Consider the following 23,188-nt stretch of genomic DNA (forward strand, 5'->3'; position numbering starts at 1 on the left):
CTGAAAACTGGAAAATATATCAATGCGCTACTTGAATGAATTGTTGAATAGAAACCACATTACCTGGAGCCGAGGTTGCAATACCTACAGCTTCCACACGATGTCAACAGTCTTGTCATTTGCCTAGGATTTGTTTCTTGGTCAAACGAACAAGAGACAGCCCATTTCTTCCGGTCTCCAACAGGATATTTTGGTTGAGATTTATCCAGACATTAAATCAAATCAAAATCAAATCAAATTTTATTTGTCACATACACATGGTTAGCAGATATTAATGCGAGTGTAGCGAAATGCTTGTGCTTCTAGTTCCGACAATGCAGTGATAACCAACAAGTAATCTAACTAACAATTCCAAAACTACTGTCTTATACACAGTGTAAGGGGATAAGGAACATGTACATAAGGATATATGAATGAGTGATGGTACAGAGCAGCATACAGTAGATGGTATCGAGTACAGTATATACATATGAGATGAGTGTGTAGACAAAGTAAACAAAGTGGCATAGTTAAAGTGGCTAGTGATACATGTGTTACATAAGGATGCAGTCGATGATGTAGAGTACAGTATATACATATGCATATGAGATGAATAATGTAGGGTAAGTAACATTATATAAGGTAGCATTGTTTAAAGTGGCTAGTGATATATTTACATCATTTCCCATCAATTCCCATTATTAAAATGGCTGGAGTTGGGTCAGTGTCAATGACAGTGTGTTGGCAGCAGCCACTCAGTGTTAGTGGTGGCTGTTTAACAGTCTGATGGCCTTGAGATAGAAGCTGTTTTTCAATCTCTCGGTCCCAGCTTTGATGCACCTGTACTGACCTCGCCTTCTGGATGATAGCGGGGTGAACAGGCAGTGGTTCGGGTGGTTGATGTCCTTGATGATCTTTATGGCCTTCCTGTAACAACGGGTGGTGTAGGTGTCCTGGAGGGCAGGTAGTTTGCCCCGGTGATGCGTTGTGCAGTCCTCACTACCCTCTGGAGAGCCTTACGGTTGAGGGCGGAGCAGTTGCCGTACCAGGCAGTGATACAGCCCGCCAGGATGCTCTCGATTGTGCATCTGTAGAAGTTTGTGAGTGCTTTTGGTGACAAGCCGAATTTCTTCAGCCTCCTGAGGTTGAATAGGCGCTGCTGCGCCTTCTTCACACGCTGTCAGTGTGAGTGGACCAATTCAATTTGTCTGTGATGTGTATGCCGAGGAACTTAAAACTAGCTACCCTCTCCACTACTGTTCCATCGATGTGGATAGGGGGTGTTCCCTCTGCTGTTTCCTGAAGTCCACAATCATCTCCTTAGTTTTGTTGACGTTGAATGTGAGGTTATTTTCCTGACACCACACTCCGAGGGCCCTCACCTCCTCCCTGTAGGCCGTCTCGTCGTTGTTGGTAATCAAGCCTACCACTGTTGTGTCGTCCGCAAACTTGATGATTGAGTTGGAGGCGTGCGTGGCCACGCAGTCGTGGGTGAACAGGGAGTACAGGAGAGGGCTCAGAACGCACCCTTGTGGGGCCCCGTGTTGAGGATCAGCGGGGAGGAGATGTTGTTGCCTACCCTCACCACCTGGGGGCGGCCCGTCAGGAAGTCCAGTACCCAGTTGCACAGGGCGGGGTCGAGACCCAGGGTCTCGAGCTTGATGACGAGCTTGGAGGGTACTATGGTGTTGAATGCCGAGCTGTAGTCGATGAACAGCATTCTCACATAGGTATTTCTCTTGTCCAGGTGGGTTAGGGCAGTGTGCAGTGTGGTTGAGATTGCATCGTCTGTGGACCTATTTGGGCGGTAAGCAAATTGGAGTGGGTCTAGGGTGTCAGGTAGGGTGGAGGTGATATGGTCCTTGACTAGTCTCTCAAAGCACTTCATGATGACGGAAGTGAGTGCTACGGGGGCGGTAGTCGTTTAGCTCAGTTACCTTAGTTTTCTTGGGAACAGGAACAATGGTGGCCCTCTTGAAGCATGTGGGAACAGCAGACTGGTATAGGGATTGATTGAATATGTCCGTAAACACACCGGCCAGCTGGTCTGCGCATGCTCTGAGGGCGCGGCTGGGGATGCCGTCTGGGCCTGCAGCCTTGCGAGGGTTAACACGTTTAAATGTCTTACTCACCTCGGCTGCAGTGAAGGAGAGACCGCATGTTTCCGTTGCAGGCCGTGTCAGTGGCACTGTATTGTCCTCAAAGCGGGCAAAAAAGTTATTTAGTCTGCCTGGGAGCAAGACATCCTGGTCCGTGACTGGGCTGGATTTCATCTTGTAGTCCGTGATTGACTGTAGACCCTGCCACATGCCTCTTGTGTCTGAGCCATTGAATTGAGATTCCACTTTGTCTCTGTACTGACGCTTAGCTTGTTTGATAGCCTTACGGAGGGAATAGCTGCACTGTTTGTATTCAGTCATGTTGCCAGACACCTTGCCCTGATTAAAAGCAGTGGTTCGCGCTTTCAGTTTCACGCGAATGCTGCCATCAATCCACGGTTTCTGGTTAGGGAATGTTTTTATCGTTGCTATGGGAACGACATCTTCGACGCACGTTCTAATGAACTCGCACACCGAATCAGCGTATTCGTCAATATTCCCATCTGACGCAATACGAAACATGTCCCAGTCCACGTGATGGAAGCAGTCTTGGAGTGTAGTGTCAGCTTGGTCTGACCAGCGTTGGACAGACCTCAGCGTGGGAGCCTCTTGTTTTAATTTCTGCCTGTAGGCAGGGATCAGCAAAATGGAGTCGTGGTCAGCTTTCCCGAAAGGGGGGCGGGGCAGGGCCTTAAATGCGTCGCGGAAGTTAGAGTAACAATGATCCAAGGTTTTTACCACCCCTGGTTGCGCAATCGATATGCTGATAAAATTTAGGGAGTCTTGTTTTCAGATTGGCTTTGTTAAAATCCCCAGCTACAATGAATGCAGCCTCCGGATAAATGTTTTCCAGTTTGCAAAGAGTTAAATAAAGTTCGTTCAGAGCCATCGATGTGTCTGCTTGGGGGGGGATATATACGGCTGTGATTATAATCGAAGAGAATTCTCTTGGAAGATAATGCGGTCTACATTTGATTGTGAGGAATTCTAAATCAGGTGAACAGAAGGATCTGAGTTCCTGTATGTTTCCTTCATCACACCATGTCCCGTTAGTCATGAGGCATACGCCCCCGCCACTCTTCTTACCAGAGAGATGTTTGTTTCTGTCGGCGCGATGCGTGGAGAAACCCGTTGGCTGCACCGCCCTGGATAGCGTTTTCCCAGTAAGCCATGTCTCCGTAAAGCAAAGAACGTTGCAGTCTCTGATGTCCCTCTGGAATGCCACCCTTGCTCGGATTTCATCAACCTTGTTGTCGAGAGACTGGACATTGGCAAGAAGAATACTGGGAAGTGGTGCGCGATGTGCCCTTTTTCGGAGTCTGACCAGAACACCGCCGCGTTTCCCTCTTTTTCGGAGTCGTTTCCTTGGGTCGCTGCATGCGATCCATTCCGTTGTCCTGTTTGTAAGGCAGAACACAGGATCCGCGTCGCGGAAAACATATTCTTGGTCGTACTGATGGTGAGTTGACGCTGATCTTATATTCAGTAGTTCTTCTCGACTGTATGTAATGAAACCTAAGATGACCTGGGGTACTAATGTAAGAAATAACACGTAAAAAAACAAAAAACTGCATAGTTTCCTAGGAACGCGAAGCGAGGCGGCCATCTCAGTCGGCGCCGGAGGGGCCGACAAGACGTAGAGCAATAGAATATACATCGCCTCGTGATCAATTTGATCGATTATTAACGTTTACTAATACCTAAAGTTGCATTACAAAAGTATTTCGAAGTGTTTTGTGAAAGTTTATCGTCGACTTTTTTTAATTTTAAAAAATGACGTTGCGTTATAAAACGCTGTTTTTTTCCTTGATCACACAGTCTTCATAGATCGATATCTAGGCTATATATGGACCGATTTAATCGAAAAAAATGACCCAATAGTGATGTTTATGGGACATCTAGGAGTGCCAACAAAGAAGATTGTCAAAGGTAATGAATGTTTTATATTTTATTTCTGCATTTTGTGTAGCGCCGACTATGCTAATGATTTTGTTTACGTCCCCCATTTGCATTTCCAGATGTCTAGATGGGATGCGTGTCGGGTGGAGGTAAGAGGTTAAGAGGCAGGAATTCGCTTTTTTGCCAGTTTATGGTATACCCAGAGAGTTCTCCAAATGATTCGATGAGCTCCAACAGCAGTGGAAATGACTCTTTGGGGGCGTGAGACAAACAAGATGATGTCATCCGCATAGAGCGAGATGCGGTGATCAACCTTGCCTATGTTTAGCTGGAGCAATGGCAGGACAGCTTCTGATACAGACAGCTAGGGGTTCCATAGCAGTGGCAAATAGCAACGGACTCAAGGGGTATCTCTGGCTGCAGGAATGTTAAAGTGAAAAGGAGCGGAATTATTGTAATTAGTGAGAATTGAAGCTGTCAAGCACGCATATAGTATTTCATGCCACGAGACAACACTCTTGCCCAGACCAAACTAATTTAATGATTTCTGGTGCGTTAAGTGCAAGTATTGCAATTTTAGAATAAAGATTTAGTAGCTCTTCATACTGTCCCTCGAGGGTGGCGATGCATGTCTCGTGGTCACCTGCGTTTCCTTCCAGATCAATAACGTGGGTTGTATGGTTCAGCCAGGGAGGTTTGCACTGATTGTAAGGATGAGTCAAGATGATTAAATTGAGCGTTCATGTCCCCTTCCATTGTCTTGATAGCTGCTAAAATAATAGTCGGTGAGGGCTCCGAGTCAGGGCTAGTCATTACGGTCAGGCAAACGCAAGCATCGCCATCCTCGTCTTGTGCTGTGGTGGGAACTTTACCATCTTTCTTTACGATTGTTTTTGGATTAATTAGTTTCCCCATGGCCGTGTTTCTCATGGAGTTGCTCATAGTAGCAGTTTGGTTGGGCAAAAGTAGAATTTAAATCTAATTTAAGCAAGGGTGAGGAGGTAGTCGGAGAAGCGTCTACTCCATGGTGCTCACTAGCACCCCCCCCCATCAGTGTACTTTTAAAACTCGGGCACATTGCATCACATCAGACAGTTCCTTAACTTGAACTCATTTGAAACATATTATTAGCACTAGCAGGGTAGGCTGTTACTGTCTCAGAATAATGGGCAAATGAACTATTGAAGCGATAATTTCAACTCAATGGAGTTGGAGACATCTCGGTCTACTACACAAAACTCTACAATGTGTACTGTACAATATGTGCACAAGATCATTAGGGCAAATTATCCCTAACATAACCACGTTCCGGTCATCATTATGCTAAGCCCTACCTTCCCAATCACATGTGAAAGAGGCAGGTAGACGGGAGTAGGGCTTTTCAAGAACAAATGTCTAACATTTTCCTGTGACACACAGAAACAAGTGTTTCTTTGACCATCTGACCTGACCAGCAAATAATCTGGGCCCTAACAAAGATAGTTAGAGGAAAGAATAAAAACAGTTGGTTATAGAGGTAGTTCCAAGTCTGTATCAAATATTTTCTCTGGGACGCTCAAATAATAGATCTGTACTCACCCTGTTGGCTGTCACAGCAAAGTACTGCAGGTTCTGGAGGAAGCCCACGTCGGCATGTATACTGGTCAGGTTGTTGTGACTCAGGTCCAGGAAGCGCAGTTTGCGGCAGTAGAACAGCTGGCCCGGGATGTTCTCGATCTTGTTGCGGTTTAGGTAGAGCCTCTCCATGTTCGTCAAGGTGCCGATCTGGATGGGGATATAGGCGATCTGGTTGTACCACAGCTTCAAGTTTACCAGACGGTGCAGGTGCTGGAAGCTGATGATCTCCTCGATGGTCTTAAGGTTGTTGTCCTTCAGGTCAATCTCCTGCAGGTTGTGCAGGCTGAAGATGGAGTGCGGGATACGTTCCAGGTCGCAGCGCAACAGCTCCAGCTCTGTCAGGTTCACCATCTTCTTCAGGCTGTTGAGCACCATCAGCTTGGTGCCCTCATTGTTGATTGACAGCTTCTGGAGGTGGACCCCAACGTCTGTCACCACCTGAGGCAGCTTGGTCAGGTTACTCTTCAGACGGAGCACTTTGAGCCTCTTGAGCTCTCGTAGCCCGTCGATGACAATGTAGCGGTTGTTCTCTGCGCTCAGGTTCCCTGTGAGGTGCAGCTCGCTCAGGTTCTTCAGGCTGTAGATCCATAGAGGAATCTCCTTGATGTCAGTGAATTTGATGTGGAGGGACTTGAGGTTCTCCCTCAGAAAGGCCAAAGCTGGAGCCTCAATTTTTGCCGGTGTGTGGTAGAGCCACATCTCTCTCAGGCTGACTAGCTGGGCAATGATGGGGGGGATGGTGACATCAGGGATGAGCTCCAGCTTGAGCACCTCCAGTTCTATTAGGTCAAACACTGTTTCAGGGATTCCGTTAAGCATGAACAAGTGCAGCTCCAGTTTCTCCTGGGAGTTCTTGGTGATACGTTGCCTCAGCTTGTCCAGCGTCCACTCATTGTTGAGGTTCAGCTGACGCAGTTTGTTCTCGCTAACCTCTGACAGGAAGACCGCAAAGCGTTTGGAGTAGAGCGGGTCATACTGGTCTATCATGTGCAACATGAAGGCAAAGTCGTTTTTCACGTCAGGTATGTCACTGTACCTGCTCTCCTCGCGGATTGACTCAAAGGAGTAGCACTTAAGCGAGCGGCTGAGCATCCAGCAGAGGGTGTACATGCAGATTAGACCGTAAATCCCCACCAAGCTGATATAGAAACATGCCAGAATCTTGAAGAGTGTGGCCAGGGGGTGAGCACAGTGGTACATCCTATAGCCCGTCAGCTTCTCAATGTCCACCGTGCAGATCACACTGAACTTGATGTAGTGCACATAGTAGGCCGTGTAGCAGATGATCAGAATAAACTTGATGACTTTGATGATGGTCTGGCGGATGTAGAGCCGGTAGACAATGTCCCCTTCTTCGACGTGGATCCGGAACTTCTTGACCTTCTCGAAAAGAGCTTTGGCCTGCTCGCCTTCCTTCTTGTCCAGGACACCCGTGTCGGAGCGGTCAACAATGCCCTGCTCGATGAGGGACTTGGTCCTTTGGAGCATGGGCACGCTGGCCTCCACATCCTCGCTGATGCATGATGCCTTCTTGTCCATGGTACCGTTCATCTTCCCCAGAGGCTTGGGGTCGCTCTCCTCCACTACAGTCTCAGACAGAGCCCTGGTGGTCCATGGCGAGTCAAAACACTTGAGCAGGATGGACACAAAGTGCTCCAGTTTGGAGCTAGTCCGGGGGAACTTGAACCAGAAGTTACTGCAGGCCAGGAAGATGAGGGTGTGCAGTAGCACCAGGTAAGGGAAGTACTTGGCAAACCAGTGCAGCTTGTTCTCATAGCAGACCGCGTCAATGTAGTTGTACTGGTGCCGGTCCAGTTCATACTGGATGCCTTTTGGCTCTGGGTCAAAGGGGTCACGGAAGCTCATATTGAGGTACTCGCAGGATTTGTTGACCACCCACTTGCAGGGCAGGCAGATCATCTTGTCCTGGGTTACCTGTAGCGTGCCCCCAAACACGGCGATCATGAGCATGACGATGGAGATGTAGTCTGTGAAGACGTCCCACCATGGCTTCAGGATGCGGTACGCCGGCTGTGTGTCGGCAAAGTACCGGAGCTCTGTGATGGGGATCATGATGGTTTACCTATAGAAAGGGATAGAGAAGAAATGTAATGCAAGACATTCACAATGCCACTCGTATACTTCAAAGTTCATCAGAGTAAAAGCTTCAAAAGGTTGGCTCCAACATAGCTCATCAAATCGAACAGGATTGCACAATAAAGTCAGAGAATTATTTCCGTTGTGGGGAAATACGCCATGTCAGCATGAGTTAGGGCTGGGCCATATACCGGTATTGATACACGGACCGGTTTGGGTTTTTACTTTACCTTCAAAAAATGTATTCGAATGTTTGGTTTGTTAAATGTGATATGCCATGTGTAACGTACATTTTTATAGATTACTTCGCTACTTAAATCATCTCTCTCTGCTCTCTCTCCATGCCTCTTTCCACATAGACCTAGCCCCGCCCCGTCACTCAAGGAGCAGATGTTGATCCTCAACCACGAGATACTTGCATTCAGTCTCTGCATGATTAATGCAGCACATTAAACAAGGTTGAAGACAAAGATGCTGTTTTCACTTTGCTTCTTAATATAAATCTACTAGTGTTCTATTAGTTTGTGTTTCTTATATCTGCAAACAGCTAGATTGTCTTTTCTTAGCAAATTGGGCCTGAATCTTGTTAGCCGCTAATGCTAATCGCTAACTAGCTAGTAAATGTACTGAGTCAGAGCAAACGTAACTAGCTATACAGCCTGATAATACCAGTGATGGTGTAGACCCACAGTACCAGCCAAAAGTTGACACACCTACTCATTCAAGGATTTTTCTTTATGTGTACTATTTCGTACATTGTAGAATACATTTACATTTAAGTCATTTAGCAGACGCTCTTATCCAGAGCGACTTACTATGAAATAACACATGGAATCCTGCAGTAAAAGTGTTAAAATAAAAATATATTTGAGACTCTTCAAAGTAGCCACCCTTTGTCATGACAGCTTTGCACACTCTTGGCATTCTCTCAACCAGCTTAACCTGGAATGCTTTTCCAACAGTCTTGAAGGAGTTCCCACATACAGTGGGGCAAAAAAGGATTTAGTCAGCCACCAATTCTGCAAGTTCTCCCACTTAAAAAAGATGAGGCCTGTAATTTTCATCATAGGTACACTTCAAATGTAACAGACAAAATGAGAAAAAAAATCCAAAAATTACATTGTAGGATTTTTTAATGAATTTATTTGCAAATTATGGTGGAAAATAAGTATTTGGTCAATAACAAAAGTTTCTCAATACTTTGTTATATACCCTTTGTTGAAAATGACAGAGGTCAAACGTTTTCTGTAAGACTTCACAAGGTTTTCACACACTGTTGCAGTAGTGTGTTACTGACCTCACCCTCTCACCCTCCCCCCCTACTCACAAGGCAGGCAATACGCTCGACCTCATCTTTACTAGATGCTGTTCTTCCACTAACCTCATTGCAACTCCCCTCCAAGTCTCCGACCACTACCTTGTATCCTTTTCCCTCTCGCTCTCATCCAACACCTCCCACACTGCCCCTACTCGGATGGTATCGCGCCGTCCCAACCTTCGCTCTCTCTCCCCCGCTACTCTCTCCTCTTCCATCCTATCATCTCTTCCCTCCGCGCAAACCTTCTCCAACCTATCTCCTGATTCTGCCTCCTCAACCCTCCTCTCCTCCCTCTCTGCATCCTTTGACTCTCTATGTCTCCTATCCTCCAGGCCGGCTCGGTCCTCCCCTCCCGCTCCGTGGCTCGATGACTCATTGCGAGCTCACAGAACAGGGCTCCGGGCAGCCGAGCGGAAATGGAGGAAAACTCGCCTCCCTGCGGACCTGGCATCCTTTCACTCCCTCCTCTCTACATTTTCCTCCTCTGTCTCTGCTGCTAAAGCCACTTTCTACCACGCTAAATTCCAAGCATCTGCCTCTAACCCTAGGAAGCTCTTTGCCACCTTCTCCTCCCTCCTGAATCCTCCTCCCCCTCCCCCCTCCTCCCTCTCTGCAGACGACTTCGTCAACCATTTTGAAAAGAAGGTCGACGACATCCGATCCTCGTTTGCTAAGTCAAACGACACCGCTGGTTCTGCTCACACTGCCCTACCCTGTGCTCTGACCTCTTTCTCCCTCTCTCTCCAGATGAAATCTCGCGTCTTGTGATGGCCGGCCGCCCAACAACCTGCCCGCTTGACCCTATCCCCTCCCCTCTTCTCCAGACCATTTCCGGAGACCTCCTCCCTTACCTCACCTCGCTCATCAACTCATCACTGACCGCTGGCTACGTCCCTTCCGTCTTCAAGAGAGCGAGAGTTGCACCCCTTCTGAAAAAAAACACTCGATCCCTCCGATGTCAACAATTACAGACCAGTATCCCTTCTTTCTTTTCTCTCCAAAACTCTTGAACGTGCCGTCCTTGGCCAGCTCTCCCGCTATCTCTCTCTGAATGACCTTCTTGATCCAAATCAGTCAGGTTTCAAGACTAGTCATTCAACTGAGACTGCTCTCCTCTGTATCACGGAGGCGCTCCGCACTGCTAAAGCTAACTCTCTCTCCTCTGCTCTCATCCTTCTAGATCTATCGGCTGCCTTCGATACTGTGAACCATCAGATTCTCCTCTCCACCCTCTCCGAGTTGGGCATCTCCGGCGCGGCTCACGCTTGGATTGCGTCCTACCTGACAGGTCGCTCCTACCAGGTGGCGTGGCGAGAATCTGTCTCCTCACCACGCGCTCTCACCACTGGTGTCCCCCAGGGCTCTGTTCTAGGCCCTCTCCTATTCTCGCTATACACCAAGTCACTTGGCTCTGTCATAACCTCACATGGTCTCTCCTATCATTGCTATGCAGACGACACACAACTAATCTTCTCCTTTCCCCCTTCTGACGACCAGGTGGCGAATCGCATCTCTGCATGTCTGGCAGACATATCAGTGTGGATGACGGATCACCACCTCAAGCTGAACCTCGGCAAGACGGAGCTGCTCTTCCTCCCGGGGAAGGACTGCCCGTTCCATGATCTCGCCATCACGGTTGACAACTCCATTGTGTCCTCCTCCCAGAGCGCTAAGAACCTTGGTGTGATCCTGGACAACACCCTGTCGTTCTCAACCAACATCAAGGCGGTGGCCCGTTCCTGTAGGTTCATGCTCTACAACATCCGCAGAGTACGACCCTGCCTCACACAGGAAGCGGCGCAGGTCCTAATCCAGGCACTTGTCATCTCCCGTCTGGATTACTGCAACTCGCTGTTGGCTGGGCTCCCTGCCTGTGCCATTAAACCCCTTCAACTCATCCAGAACGCCGCAGCCCGTCTGGTGTTCAACCTTCCCAAGTTCTCTCACGTCACCCCGCTCCTCCGTTCTCTCCACTGGCTTCCAGTTGAAGCTCGCATCCGCTACAAGACCATGGTGCTTGCCTACGGAGCTGTGAGGGGAACGGCACCTCAGTACCTCCAGGCTCTGATCAGGCCCTACACCCAAACAAGGGCACTGCGCTCATCCACCTCTGGCCTGCTCGCCTCCCTACCACTGAGGAAGTACAGCTCCCGCTCAGCCCAGTCAAAACTGTTCGCTGCTCTGGCCCCACAATGGTGGAACAAACTCCCTCACGACGCCAGGACAGCGGAGTCAATCACCACCTTCCGGAGACACCTGAAACCCCACCTCTTTAAGGAATACCTAGGATAGGATAAGTATTCCCTCTCTCCCCCCCCCCTTTAAGATTTAGATGCACTATTGTAAAGTGACTGTTCCACTGGATGTCATAAGGTGAATGCACCAATTTGTAAGTCGCTCTGGATAAGAGCGTCTGCTAAATGACTTAAATGTAAATGTAAATGTAATGTATTTTGTCCCATTCCTCCATGCAGATCTCCTCTAGAGCAGTGATGTTTTGGGGCTGTTGCTGGGCAACACAGACTTTCAACTCCCTCCAAAGACTTTCTATGGGGTTGAGATCTGGAGACTGGCTAGGCCACTCCAGGACCTTGAAATGCTTCTTACGAAGAAGCCACTCCTTCGTTGCCCGGGCGGTGTGTTTGGGATCATTGTCATGCTGAAAGACCCAGCCACGTTTCATCTTCAATGCCCTTGCTGATGGAAGGAGGTTTTCACTCAAAATCTCACGATACATGGCCCCATTCATTCTTTCCTTTACACGGATCAGTCGTCCTGGTCCCTTTGCAGAAAAACGGCCCCAAAGCATGATGTTTCCACCTCCATGCTTCACAGTAGGTATGGATGCAACTCAGCATTCTTTGTCCTCCAAACACGACAAGTTGAGTTTTTACCAAAGAGTTATATTTTGGTTTCATCTGACCATATGACATTCTCTCAATCTTCTTCTGGATCATCCAAATGCTCTCTAGCAAACTTCAGACGGGCCTGGACATGTACTGCTTAAGCAGGGTGACACATCTGGCACTGCAGGATTTGAGTCCCTAGCGGCGTAGTGTGTTACTGATGGTAGGCTTTGTTACTTTTTGGTCCCAGCTCTCTGCAGGTCATTCACTAGGTCCCCCCGTGTGGTTCTGGGATTTTTGCTCACCGTTCTTGTGATCAATTTGACCCCACGGGGTAGGATCTTGCGTGGAGCCCCAGATCGAGGGAGATTATCAGTGGTCTTGTATGTCTTCCATTTCCTAATAATTGCTCCCACAGTTGATTTCTTCAAACCAAGCTGCTTACCTATTGCAGATTCAGTCTTCCCAGCCTGGTGCAGGTCTACAATTTTGTTTCTGGTGTCCTTTGACAGCTCTTTGGTTTTGGCCATAGTGGAGTTTGGAATGTGACTGTTTGAGGTTGTGGACAGGTGTCTTTTATACTGATAAATCCAAACAGGTGCCATTAATACAGGTAACGAGTGGAGGACAGAGGAGCCTCTTAAAGAAGAGGTTACAGGTCTGTGAGAGCCAGAAATCTTGCATGTTTGTAGGTGACCAAATACTTATTTTCCACCAATTTGCAAATAAATTCATAAACAAAATCCTACAATGTGATTTTCTGGATTTTTTTCTCATTTTGTCTGTCATAGTTGAAGTGTACCTATGATGAAAATTAGAACTTGCACAATTGGTGGCTGACTAAATACTTTTTTGCCCCACTGTAGGTCTGTAGCAGTTTGGGTCTAGAGTGTCACCCACTTTGAAGAGGGGGATGACCCCGGCAGCTTTCCAATCTTTGGGAATCTCAGACGATACGAAAGAGAGGTTGAACAGTCTAGTAATAGGGGCTGCAACAATTTCGGCAGATAATTTGAGAAAGAGAGAGTCCAGATTGTCTAGCCTGGCTGATTTGTAGGGGTCCAGATTTTGCAGCTCTTTCAGTACATCAGCTATCTGGTTTTGGGTAAAGGAGAAATGGTGGGGGCTTTGGCGGTTTGCTGTGGAGGGTGCCGGGCAGTGGACCGGGGTTGGGGTAGCCATGTGGAAAGCATGGCCAGCCGTAGAGAAATTCTTATTGAAATTCTCAATTATAGTGGATTTATCGGTGGTGACGGTGTTTCCTAGCCTCAGAGCAGTGGGCAGCTGGGAGGAGGTGCTCTTATTCTCCATGGACTTTACAGTTTCCCAGAACCTTTTTGAGTTAGTACTACAGGATGCAAATTTCTGTTTGAAAAAGCTTGCCTTAGCTTTTCTAACTGCCTGTGTATATTTGTTCCTATCTTCCCTGAAAAGTTGCATATCACGGGGGCTATTCGATGCGAATGCAGAACGCCACAGGATAGTTTGTTAAGGGCAGTCAGTTCTGGGGAGAACCAAAGGCTATATTCCTGTTCCTGGTTCTAAATTTCTTGAATGGGGCATGCTTATTTAAGATGGTTAGGAAGGCATTTAAAAAAAACAGCCATCCTCTACTGACGGGATGAGATCAATATCCTTCCAGGATACCCCGGCCAGGTCGATTAGAAAGGCCTGTTCGCAGAAGTGTTTCAGTGAGCGTTTGACAGTGATGAGGGGTGGTCGTTTGCTCGCAGAGCCATTACGGATGCAGGCAATGAGGCAGTGATCGCTGAGATCTTGATTGAAAACAGCAGAGGTGAATTTGGAGGGTGAATTAGTTAGGATGACATCTATGAGGGTGCCCGTGTTTACTGATTTGGGGTTGTATCTGGTAGGTTCATTGATAATTTGTGTGAGATTGAGGGCATCTATCTTAGATTGTAGGACTGCCGGGGTGTTAAGCATATCCCAGTTTAGGTCACCTAACGGAACAAACTCTGAAGCTAGATGGGGGGCAATCAACAGTGAGATATTTCTGGAGAGAGTAATTTTTTTAATTAGTAGTTCGAACTGTTTGGGTATGGACCTGGAAAGTATGACATTGCAGGCTATCTCTGCAGTAGACTGCAACTCCTCCCCCTTTGGCAGTTCTATCTTGATGGAAAATGTTATAGTTGGGTATGGAAATTTCAGGGTTTTTGGTGGTTTTCCTAAGCCAGGATTCAGACCTGGCTAAGACATCTGGGTTGGCAGAGTGTGCTAAAGCAGTGAGTGAAACAAACTTAGGGAGTAGGCTTCTAATGTTAACATGCATGAAACCAAGGCTTTTACGTTTACAGAAGTCAACAAATGAGAGTACCTGGGGGGTGGGAGTGGAGCTAGGCACTGCAGGACCTGGATTAACCTCCACATCACCAGAGGAACAGAGGAGAAGTAGGAAAAGGGTACGGCTAAAGACTATACGAACTGGCCGTCTAGCACATTCAGAACAGAGCGTAAAAGGAGCAGGTTTCTGGGCACGATAGCATAGATTCAAGGCATAGTGTACAGACAAAGGTAAGGTAGGATGTGAGTACATTGGAGGTAAACCTAGGCATTGAGTAATGAAGAGAGCGATATAGTCTCTAGAGATGTTTAAACCAGGTGATGTCATCGCATATGTAGGAGGTGGAACAACATGATTGGTTAAGGCATATTGAGCAGGGCTAGAGGCTCTACAGTGAAATAAGACAGTAATCACTAACCAGGACAGTAATGGACAAGGCATATTGATATTAGAGAGAGACATGCGTTGCCAAGTCAACATATGGGTCCAGTGAGTGGTTGGGCTGGCTGGGGACACGGCTATTCAGACAGTTAGCAGGCTAACAAGCTAAAAGTTAGTAGGCCAGGGTCTATACAAGCTAGCAGCTAGTAGATCGGGGCAAGCTAGCAGTTAGCAGGCCGGGTTAGCAAGCAGTTAGCATGGGCTAGCTGTTACAGACCGGGCAGGTAAGCTAGCAGTTAGCAGGCTTGCAGCTAGCAGTTAGTAGACCGGGGCAAGCTAGCAGTTAGCAAGCAGTTAGCAGGGGCTAGCAGTTAGCAGACTGGGTTAGCAAGCAGTTAGCAAGGGCTAGCAGTTAGCAGACCGGGCAGGCAAGCTAGCAGTTAGCAGACCGGGTTATCAAGCTAGCAGTTATCAGACCGGGTTATCAAGCAAGCAGATAGCAGGGGCTAGAAAGTTAGCCTTTGGGGGACGTCGCGATGGGGGTAAGTCTGTTTTTGCCTCTTCGTGCAGTGACGTCGATAGACCAGTCGTGAAATTAGTAGGGTTCCAAGTAGCTCTAGGTAGCTAGCAGGCCTAGCTGGTTAGCATAATGGGCCTTCAGCGGGCGTCGCGCCTGAGGGGCCTGTTGGAGTCCTCGGGCAGATTATGTCGGTATTCCAGTGGTAGGGGATCTGCAGGGTTCTTCGGTGGTAGCCCAGGAGCCTTGGCCGGGCTAGCTTCAAGCTAATTGGTGCTTGCTCTGGGATGGAAACGCTAGCCAGGAGTAGTCATCCGGGATTGCAGTTAGCTAGTTGTGAAGATCCAGATGAAAATTTTCAGTTTGCGGTAGGAATCCGGGGATAAAAAAATAACAGGTCCGTTATGCTCTGGTTAGAGTCACGTTGTTCGAACTGACGAGAGCTTTCCGGGCTGAAGGTTAGCTGATGACCGCTGGCAATGGTTTGCTGACTGATAGCTGGTAGTTAGCTGGCTAGCTTCAGTTGAGGGATTCCGGATCCGAAGTAAATATAAATACTTTAGGAAAAAAAAGCAGATCCACGCCACATTGGGTGAGGCGGGTTGCAGGAGAGTATTTAGATGTTGAGGTTTAGCAAAATATTTTAAAGGATATGCGACGAAAAAGATGTAACGCAATATATACAAGGGACACGACAGAACAAAGACGTCTGACTGCTACGCCATCTTGGATTCATTCATCATCATTAAATAGCCTGCCTAAAATATGTCAGTCTTTTTAAACTAAGTACAATTTCAGGAAATTAGCTTCAAAACAACATTTTCCAATGTCCAAAAGGGGGGCTTGGGGAAAAAAGGTTGGGAAACCCTGCTCCAGCCAAATGTTTAGGCTACGCTTCATCACCAAGTTAATTCAAACAATTAGGAAGTAATCTTTATGATGCCTTTTACAATAGGCCTACAACCCAGTCAGCTACTTTCAGGTCAAGCCAGTGTGTGGGTTGCCAGAGTGGTGTGTGAATGTGGGGGGGGGGTGTACTCCATGTCAGGGACATCCCAGACATCCTGTGAGCAGACAGAGAACACTATGTGGCTCCAAGAAGACAGCGGAAGGGGAACAGAAACTGACACAGCACACAAATGCTAAAGTAAGCAATAAATGTATTGTTACAAGACCCCGCACAAAAATGAGTAATCATTGTGACTCGTTCTTTAAAAACACAAAGTTCTAAAAAGGACAAGCCCATCAGGTAGGCAAACTTGACATTTTCAGGAAGGCGAGCTTTGGAGAACTTTGGCCTTTAAAAGTACATTAAGAAAACAGGGAGTGAACATGTTTCTAACGGTTAACTTTCTGAAGACATATTACTCAATGCGGGAGATTTAATGACGGTATTTATGGGCCAACAGCTAAATGTCATAGACAGCCTGTTTGATTATAATAAATCCAATGCTGAATCCATTAACATGGCTGGAATGTGTTTATGCCGAAAAGGCTCACTTCCTCATGGTGTTCCATCTGTTAGGTCTAGCTCAGCTATAGTCAAACTGTATCCTCTCCACCAGTGATATTTTATCTCCCAGACAGCACAGATGTGGAAAAATGTAAGGTTACTTTGCGTAACCCTGGTTCTCTGCTATTATCAGTGAGATCTCTTCACTAAGACTGCCCACCCTCTCGGAAGTGCCTATCAAAAGTGTTTGTTGGAGACAGACAGGTAAGAGTGGAGAATGAGGTGAAACCCTCACACTTCCATAAAAGGAATAACTCTCCCGCCCTCTGGTTATTCTCAAGTATGCTTTTCTTCCCCATGCTCCTGCGAGCAGGGGAAGGCGGTGAGATATCTCATACCATATCAGAGAACCAGGGATATGAAAGTAATCTTCAGTTCCCTTTCAATTATTTGTTTTAATATCTCACATGGGGATATGGCCAACTCCCGTATTGCAAAACATGCTCTCCAAAGCCAGGGAAGTCCCAACATCAGCAACCCTCAGAGGTCCTGAGTACGTACCGAAGAGGTGCAGAGACAACCCAACAGGGGAAAAACTTCATAAAGTGAGGGTCAGCCCAAAATAAGACGAAATACAATCTCAGTTTAATGAGATATGCTACAAAAAAACAGAGGTAAACTCCTTTGTAGGAGAGGGACCTTCCAGGCACCTCCAAAGATTATCGCCCCATTATAATGATTCCCATGATCCGGCAGGATATCGTCAAAAAGAGAAGGGCCCAATAAGTGAAGCGCATAACACCCTTGCCCGAGTTCTCCTACATTCCAAGTAGATGCGAACCGCACCTAATGGACAACAGGGACACCCTTCTAGAGAAGGCAACAGGTGAAAAGCCATAGGCTCCAAGGTGCGACAATGGGAAAAAGTCGACCCGGGCCAAAGATAGGGTTAGGTACATTGACCTGAAAAACCCCCAGGGCAGACTGTTGGCGCAAACAGTGACTGGTAAAGCACAGTCCACACATACGTTTTGTGATGCCAAAGGCCTTAGTAAAGTGAAAGAAGGAGGAATAATGCATCTCCACACTAATAGACACGTCCCAAGACGAGCTAAAATCTCAGAGACTGGGATTAAGCAAAGTGTCCTGCTTAGAGACTACACAACAGTTATGGATAATCTGTTTCAAGCATCTTTGAACTTTGCTCCGTTCATCTTTGCCTTGATCCTGACTAGTCTCCCAGTCCATACCGCTAGAAAACCTTGAGCCTTGGAAGGCTGAAAAAGTGGCTAAAGGACCATAACAAAGAGTAACCTTCTCACCCCAACAAATCCTGCAAGGAGCATAGGACCATGGAAAACAGTGTAGTGAAAAACAATCTGTCTAGTCACACCACTTCGCCACAAAAAAACAACACACTGTGAAAACAGAAAGCATAAGTGGCTGCCACTCTTTTCAAAGAGTTGCAGGCCTGTGTCTTTCCCTTTTTTTCTAAAGAATCTGGGCGAGGGTGGAAAATTGCTTTGTTCGCTAGGGTTTAAACCCTGCATGACGACAGCCAGGGTTGGGGAGTAACTGATTAATGTATACTGATTACAAAAAAATTACTTTTAAATTTAGAAAGAATGTTTGCGGAAAAAAGAGACACCTTTCTGTTCTCAATGACATTCAATTCAGCATTGGAAAAAAGGCACAATTTGAAGTTTGTTTCACCTGAGTGAGTCTGACCACAAGTCAGAGATCAAGTATCTTTTTTGTCTTCTTCTAATTCATCTTAAGGCGGAAGTAATAGAAAAATAACGGAAAGTAAATGAGATTACATTACTTTGGGTAATCCAATGTCCAGGCTAAGGGTAGCCTTAGCAAGAATCCTGCTAGTGAGGGCCTCTTAGCTTCCCTGAGGCAAAGGCAAACTGGTACTGCGGGGAGCAGTTAATAAATAAATAAATGGGGGGGGGGGGGGGGTCTTTCCTGTTGTATAGATCCATTGACGGGCGCTGAGCCACTACAGGGGATGGCCACTCGATGTCTAGTCTGGCCGCAGCCGCTTTCAGACATAAGAGAGCCCAAACTTCACTGGAGGTGGTCTGTGGGCCTGAGAGGGTGGGAGAACGGGGTCGTCAGTCCCCATCTCCTGCACTCTCTCAAGGATCTCCATGATATTAATCCCATCGTGATCCCCCAACTCGCCTTCCCCCTGACACTATGTCGTCAGCCATTGAGGGGAGAGAGTGGAGGCTAGTGGGGCGTTAGCTAGCTAGAAGCTACCTTTTGGTGAAAGTGTGCCGTGGCTAGCTCAGTGCTGGCCGAGTTGGCCTTCAGAAAGAGCGCTTCCGCAACCGAAGATGCCGCGAAGGCTGAGATGGTCAGTCTAGTAAACACAACAGGTGAATGTAGACGATAAAAGGGTGCTCACAATGCTACCGTGTTGCAGGTAGGGTATGCTAGCAAGCTTGCCTCTCAGCAAGGTAGCCAATTTAGCCTTGCAGAGTTGGCTAACCGAGTCTCAGTAGCTAGCGGAGACTGAGAAGTAGAAAAGGATTTCAAAACAAAAACCTTCCGGTTTGTACACAACCTCTCGACAGGGTATGAAGACCATCAGTTGAAGTCAGAAGTTATCCTTCAGGGTTCATTTCTGGGTATCCAGTCGATATGTGGCGAGCTAGAGTAGTGAGACCATTCGTGAGGAAGAGAAGCAAGAATAACCAGAGGGTGGTAGAGTGGCTCCTTTTATAGAAGTGAGAGTCTCACCTCATTCGCTACTCTACCTCCGTCTCCAACAGACACTTCCATGAGAATAGGTGGTCGTAGAGAACCCCCACATGTGAGATATCAAAATTCATATTTGAAAGAGAACAACCCATTTATTAGGACATTGTTGGGGCCAGGAGTTTTTACTGATCACATGACCTGATTAGGGAAAATAATCTCTACCCTATTCAGGACAAGAGGTCAGAAACACCTTTGTCCTGAGAAATTAATACTACTACTACAGTCTACTGGGGAAACCAGTAGACCGTAGGACATTCGTCAGGAAATGAAATCATTATTCAGGTACACAAGTCCTCTGCATTTGGACTGTTTAACCCAGACACGTTACTTAATGAAAACATCTCAAACTGAGATCATGGTAAAGCTTAGAGTCCCCCAGCAGAAAAACCTCTTCCAGTATCAGCTATCTAATCAGTTATCCGTTTCCTTTTTGTATGTGTGAGGTCAGTTGGACTGGGTGTAGACTTTAGTTTCTAGCTCCCTCTCTCCATGTGTACCTCCCCTTCTACCTGCACGAACAAACAGGAAGAGAATAAGGGAGTGTGGTCAATGGAAGCTCACAAAAGAGCCTCATCCAGTCCAAACCAGTCAGACGAAGCCATCTTAAGTCACTCTATTTCTTTGGATCGCTGCCCACTCTTACAGTAGCTCCCAGTTTGTCAGAAGTCTAGTTTAAACACTCCGACTGAGACCGGGAAAAAAACGTTTGTTTCTCTCTCTATGCTGTCCATTCCCTCCCTCCCTCCCTCCCTCCCTCCCTCCCTCCCTCCCCTCTGTAGTATGAACCAAGTAACCTATCAAATGAAGTCTTTGTTTGCACAGATTTCAAGTCGTGGTGGAATGACTTCTACAATTCCGTCTGAGAGCATAATGAATAATGTGTGCCAGCCTACTGGGTGACTCAAACAGGCCGTTATACAGCTGCACAGTTCACAGTGTACCTAGCTGCGCCCTGAGCACTATCTGGCAGATCGGACACTGTAAAGGCAGTTCACATGGATCACTATACGGCAGCTTGATAAATCATTCCCGTTTGCCCCTGGGGTATTAAACATATCCATCCAACAACAGTACACACAACATACTTTCTCTCTTTCTGCTGGAGTTACACTACCGGTGAAAAGTTTTAGAATAGCTACTCATTCAAGGGTTTATCTTTATTTTTTTTACTATTTTCTACATTGTAGAATAATAGTGAAGACATAAACTATGAAATAACACATATGGAATCATGTAGTAACCAAAAAAAGAGTTAAACAAATAAAAATATATTTGAGATTTGAGATTCTTCAAATAGCCACCCTTTGCATTGATGACAGCTTTGCACACTTGGAATTCTCTCAACCAGCGTCATGAGGTGGTCACCTGGAATGCATTTCAATTAACACGTGTGCATTCTTAAAAAGTTAATTTTTGGAATTTCTTTCCTTCTTCATGCGTTTGAGCCAATCAGTTGTGTTGTGACAAGGTAGGGGGGAATACAGAAGATATCCCTATTTGATAAAAGACTAACTTCATATTATGGCAAAACAGCTCAAATAAGCAAAGAGAATTATTGGTCACATACACATGGTTATCAGATGTTATCGCGAGTGTAGCAAAATGCTTGTGCTTCTAGTTCTGAGAGTGCAGCAATATCTAACAAGTAATATCTAACAATTCCACAACAAATACCTAATACACACAGATCTAAGAATACAGGTAATGAGTGGAGGACAGAGGAGCCTCTTAAAGAAGAAAGAAGAAGTTACAGGTATGTGAGAGCCAGAAATCTTGCTTGTTTGTAGGTGACCAAATACTTATTTTCCACCATAATTTGCAAATAAATTCATTAAAAATCCTACAATGTGATTTTCTGGATTTTTTTTTCTCATTTTGTCTGTCATAGTTTAAGTGTACCTATGATGAAAATTACAGGCCTCTCTCATCTTTTTAAGTGGGAGAACTTGCACAATTGGTGGCTGACTAAATAATTTTTTGCCCCACTGTATATGGATGAGCAATGAACGAGCGGAATAGGCTAAGATGCAATAGATAGTATAGAATACAGTATGAGACGAGTAATGCAAGATATGTCAATATTATTAAATTGGCATTATTAAAGTGACTAGTGTTAAAGTGGCTAAGGATTTAAAGTATGTATGTAGGCAGCAGCCTCTCTGTGCTAGTGATGGCTATTTAACACATCTGATGACCTTGAGATAAAAGCTGTTTTTCAGTCTCTCGGTCTCAGCTTTGATGCACCTGCACTGACCTCGTCTTCTGGATGGTAGCAGGATGAACAGGCAGTGGCTCAGGTGGTTGTTGTCCTTATGATCTTTTTGGCCTTCCCGTGACATCAGGTGCCTTAGGTGTCCTGGAGGGCAGGTAGTTTGCCCCCGGTGAAGCGTTGTGCAGACCACACCATCCTCAAGAGAGCCCTGCGGTTGTGGGCAATGCAGTTGCCGTACCAGACGGTGATCCAGCCAGACAGGATGCTCTCAAATGTGCATCTGTTAAAGTTTGTGAGGGTTTTAGGTGCCATGCCAAACTTATTCAGTATACCTTGTTAGGTATGCACGTCAGCTTTGACATTGGTTTTGCACATTGGTGTTAAACTAGCCAATGCTGGCATTTTTAGAAATATATCGGGCATCCTTAGTTGAGACGCAGGGCCTCAAGTTCAATGATGATCTTGAAGGGTACTATGGTGTTGAATGCTGTCGTCAATGAACAGCATTCTTGCATAGGTATTCCTCTTGTCCCAATGGGATAGGGCAGTGTGCAATGTGACGGTGATTGCGTCATCTGTGGACCTATTTGGGCAAATTGAAGTGGGTCTAGGGTGTCAGGTAAGATAGAGGTGATATGATCCTTGACTAGTCTCTCAAAGCACTTCATGATGACAGATGTGAGTGCTATGGGGCGATAGTCATTTAGTTCAGTTGCCTTTGCATTCTTGGGTATAGAACAATGGTGGCCATCTTGAAGCATGTGGGGACAGCAGACTGGGATAGGTGGAGATTGAATATGTCCGTAAACACACCAGCCAGCTGGTCTGTGCATGCTCGGAGGACGTGGATAGGGATGCCGTCTGGGCCGGAAGCCTTGCGAGGGTTAACATGTTTAAATGTCTTAATCACGACGGCCACAGGGAAGGAGAGCCCACAGTGCTTGGTAGAGGGCCGCGTCGGTGGCACTGTATTATCCTCAAAGCGGGCAAAGAAGGTGTTTAGTTTGTCTGGAAGCAAGACGTCAGTGTCCATGAAGTGGCTGGTTTTCCTTTTGTGGTCCGTGATTGTCTGTAGACCCTGCCACATAAGTCATGTATAAGCAGTTGAATTGTGACTACACTTTGTCTCTGTACGGACATTATGCTTGTTTGATTGCCTTCCAGAGGGAATAACTACACAGTTTGGCCATATTTCCAGTCGCCTTGGTTAAATGAAGTGGTACGCGCTTTCAGTTGTGTGAAAATGCTGCCATCTATCCACGGTTTCCGGGTAGGGTAGGTTTTAATAATAGTGGGTACAACAACTCCTATACACTTCCTTATAAACTTTCCTTATAAACCCTATAAACTCACTCACTGAATCAGCGCATACGTCGATATTATTCTCTAAGGCTACCTGGAACCTATCCCAGTCCGCGTGATCAAAACAATCTCCAAGCGTGGATTCCGACTGGTCAGCCTTGCATTGAATGGTCCTTAGCACAGGTACTTCCTGTTTGAGTTTCAACTTATAAGAAGGGAGGAGAAAAATGGTCAGATTTTCTGAAACAAAGGCGGGTGAGCATTGTGGAAGTCAGAGTAACAGTGTTCGTGTTTTTCCCAGCGCGAGTGCTACAGTCGACATGCTGATAGATCTTAGGTAGCCTTGTTCTCAAATGTGCTTTGTCAAAATCCCCAGCTACAATAAATGCAG

General features: G+C 46.5%; 1 protein-coding gene across 2 annotated transcripts in view; it reads right to left on the bottom strand.

Annotated features, from left to right (window-relative positions):
• The window catches only part of LOC124016632 (volume-regulated anion channel subunit LRRC8A-like), a 58,267-nt gene that overhangs the window by 29,408 nt on the left and 5,671 nt on the right, over positions 1-23,188 (bottom strand). For both annotated transcript variants that reach the window (XM_046332158.1, XM_046332157.1), the window contains exon 2: positions 5,556-7,677. In XM_046332158.1, the coding sequence (XP_046188114.1) occupies positions 5,556-7,667 (2,112 nt within the window). In that variant the 5' untranslated portion in view covers positions 7,668-7,677. The remainder of the gene's footprint in view (positions 1-5,555; positions 7,678-23,188) is intronic.

Source organism: Oncorhynchus gorbuscha, linkage group LGY, assembly GCF_021184085.1.
Source record: "Oncorhynchus gorbuscha isolate QuinsamMale2020 ecotype Even-year linkage group LGY, OgorEven_v1.0, whole genome shotgun sequence".
In the NCBI taxonomy this organism is placed as follows: Eukaryota; Metazoa; Chordata; class Actinopteri; order Salmoniformes; family Salmonidae; genus Oncorhynchus; species Oncorhynchus gorbuscha.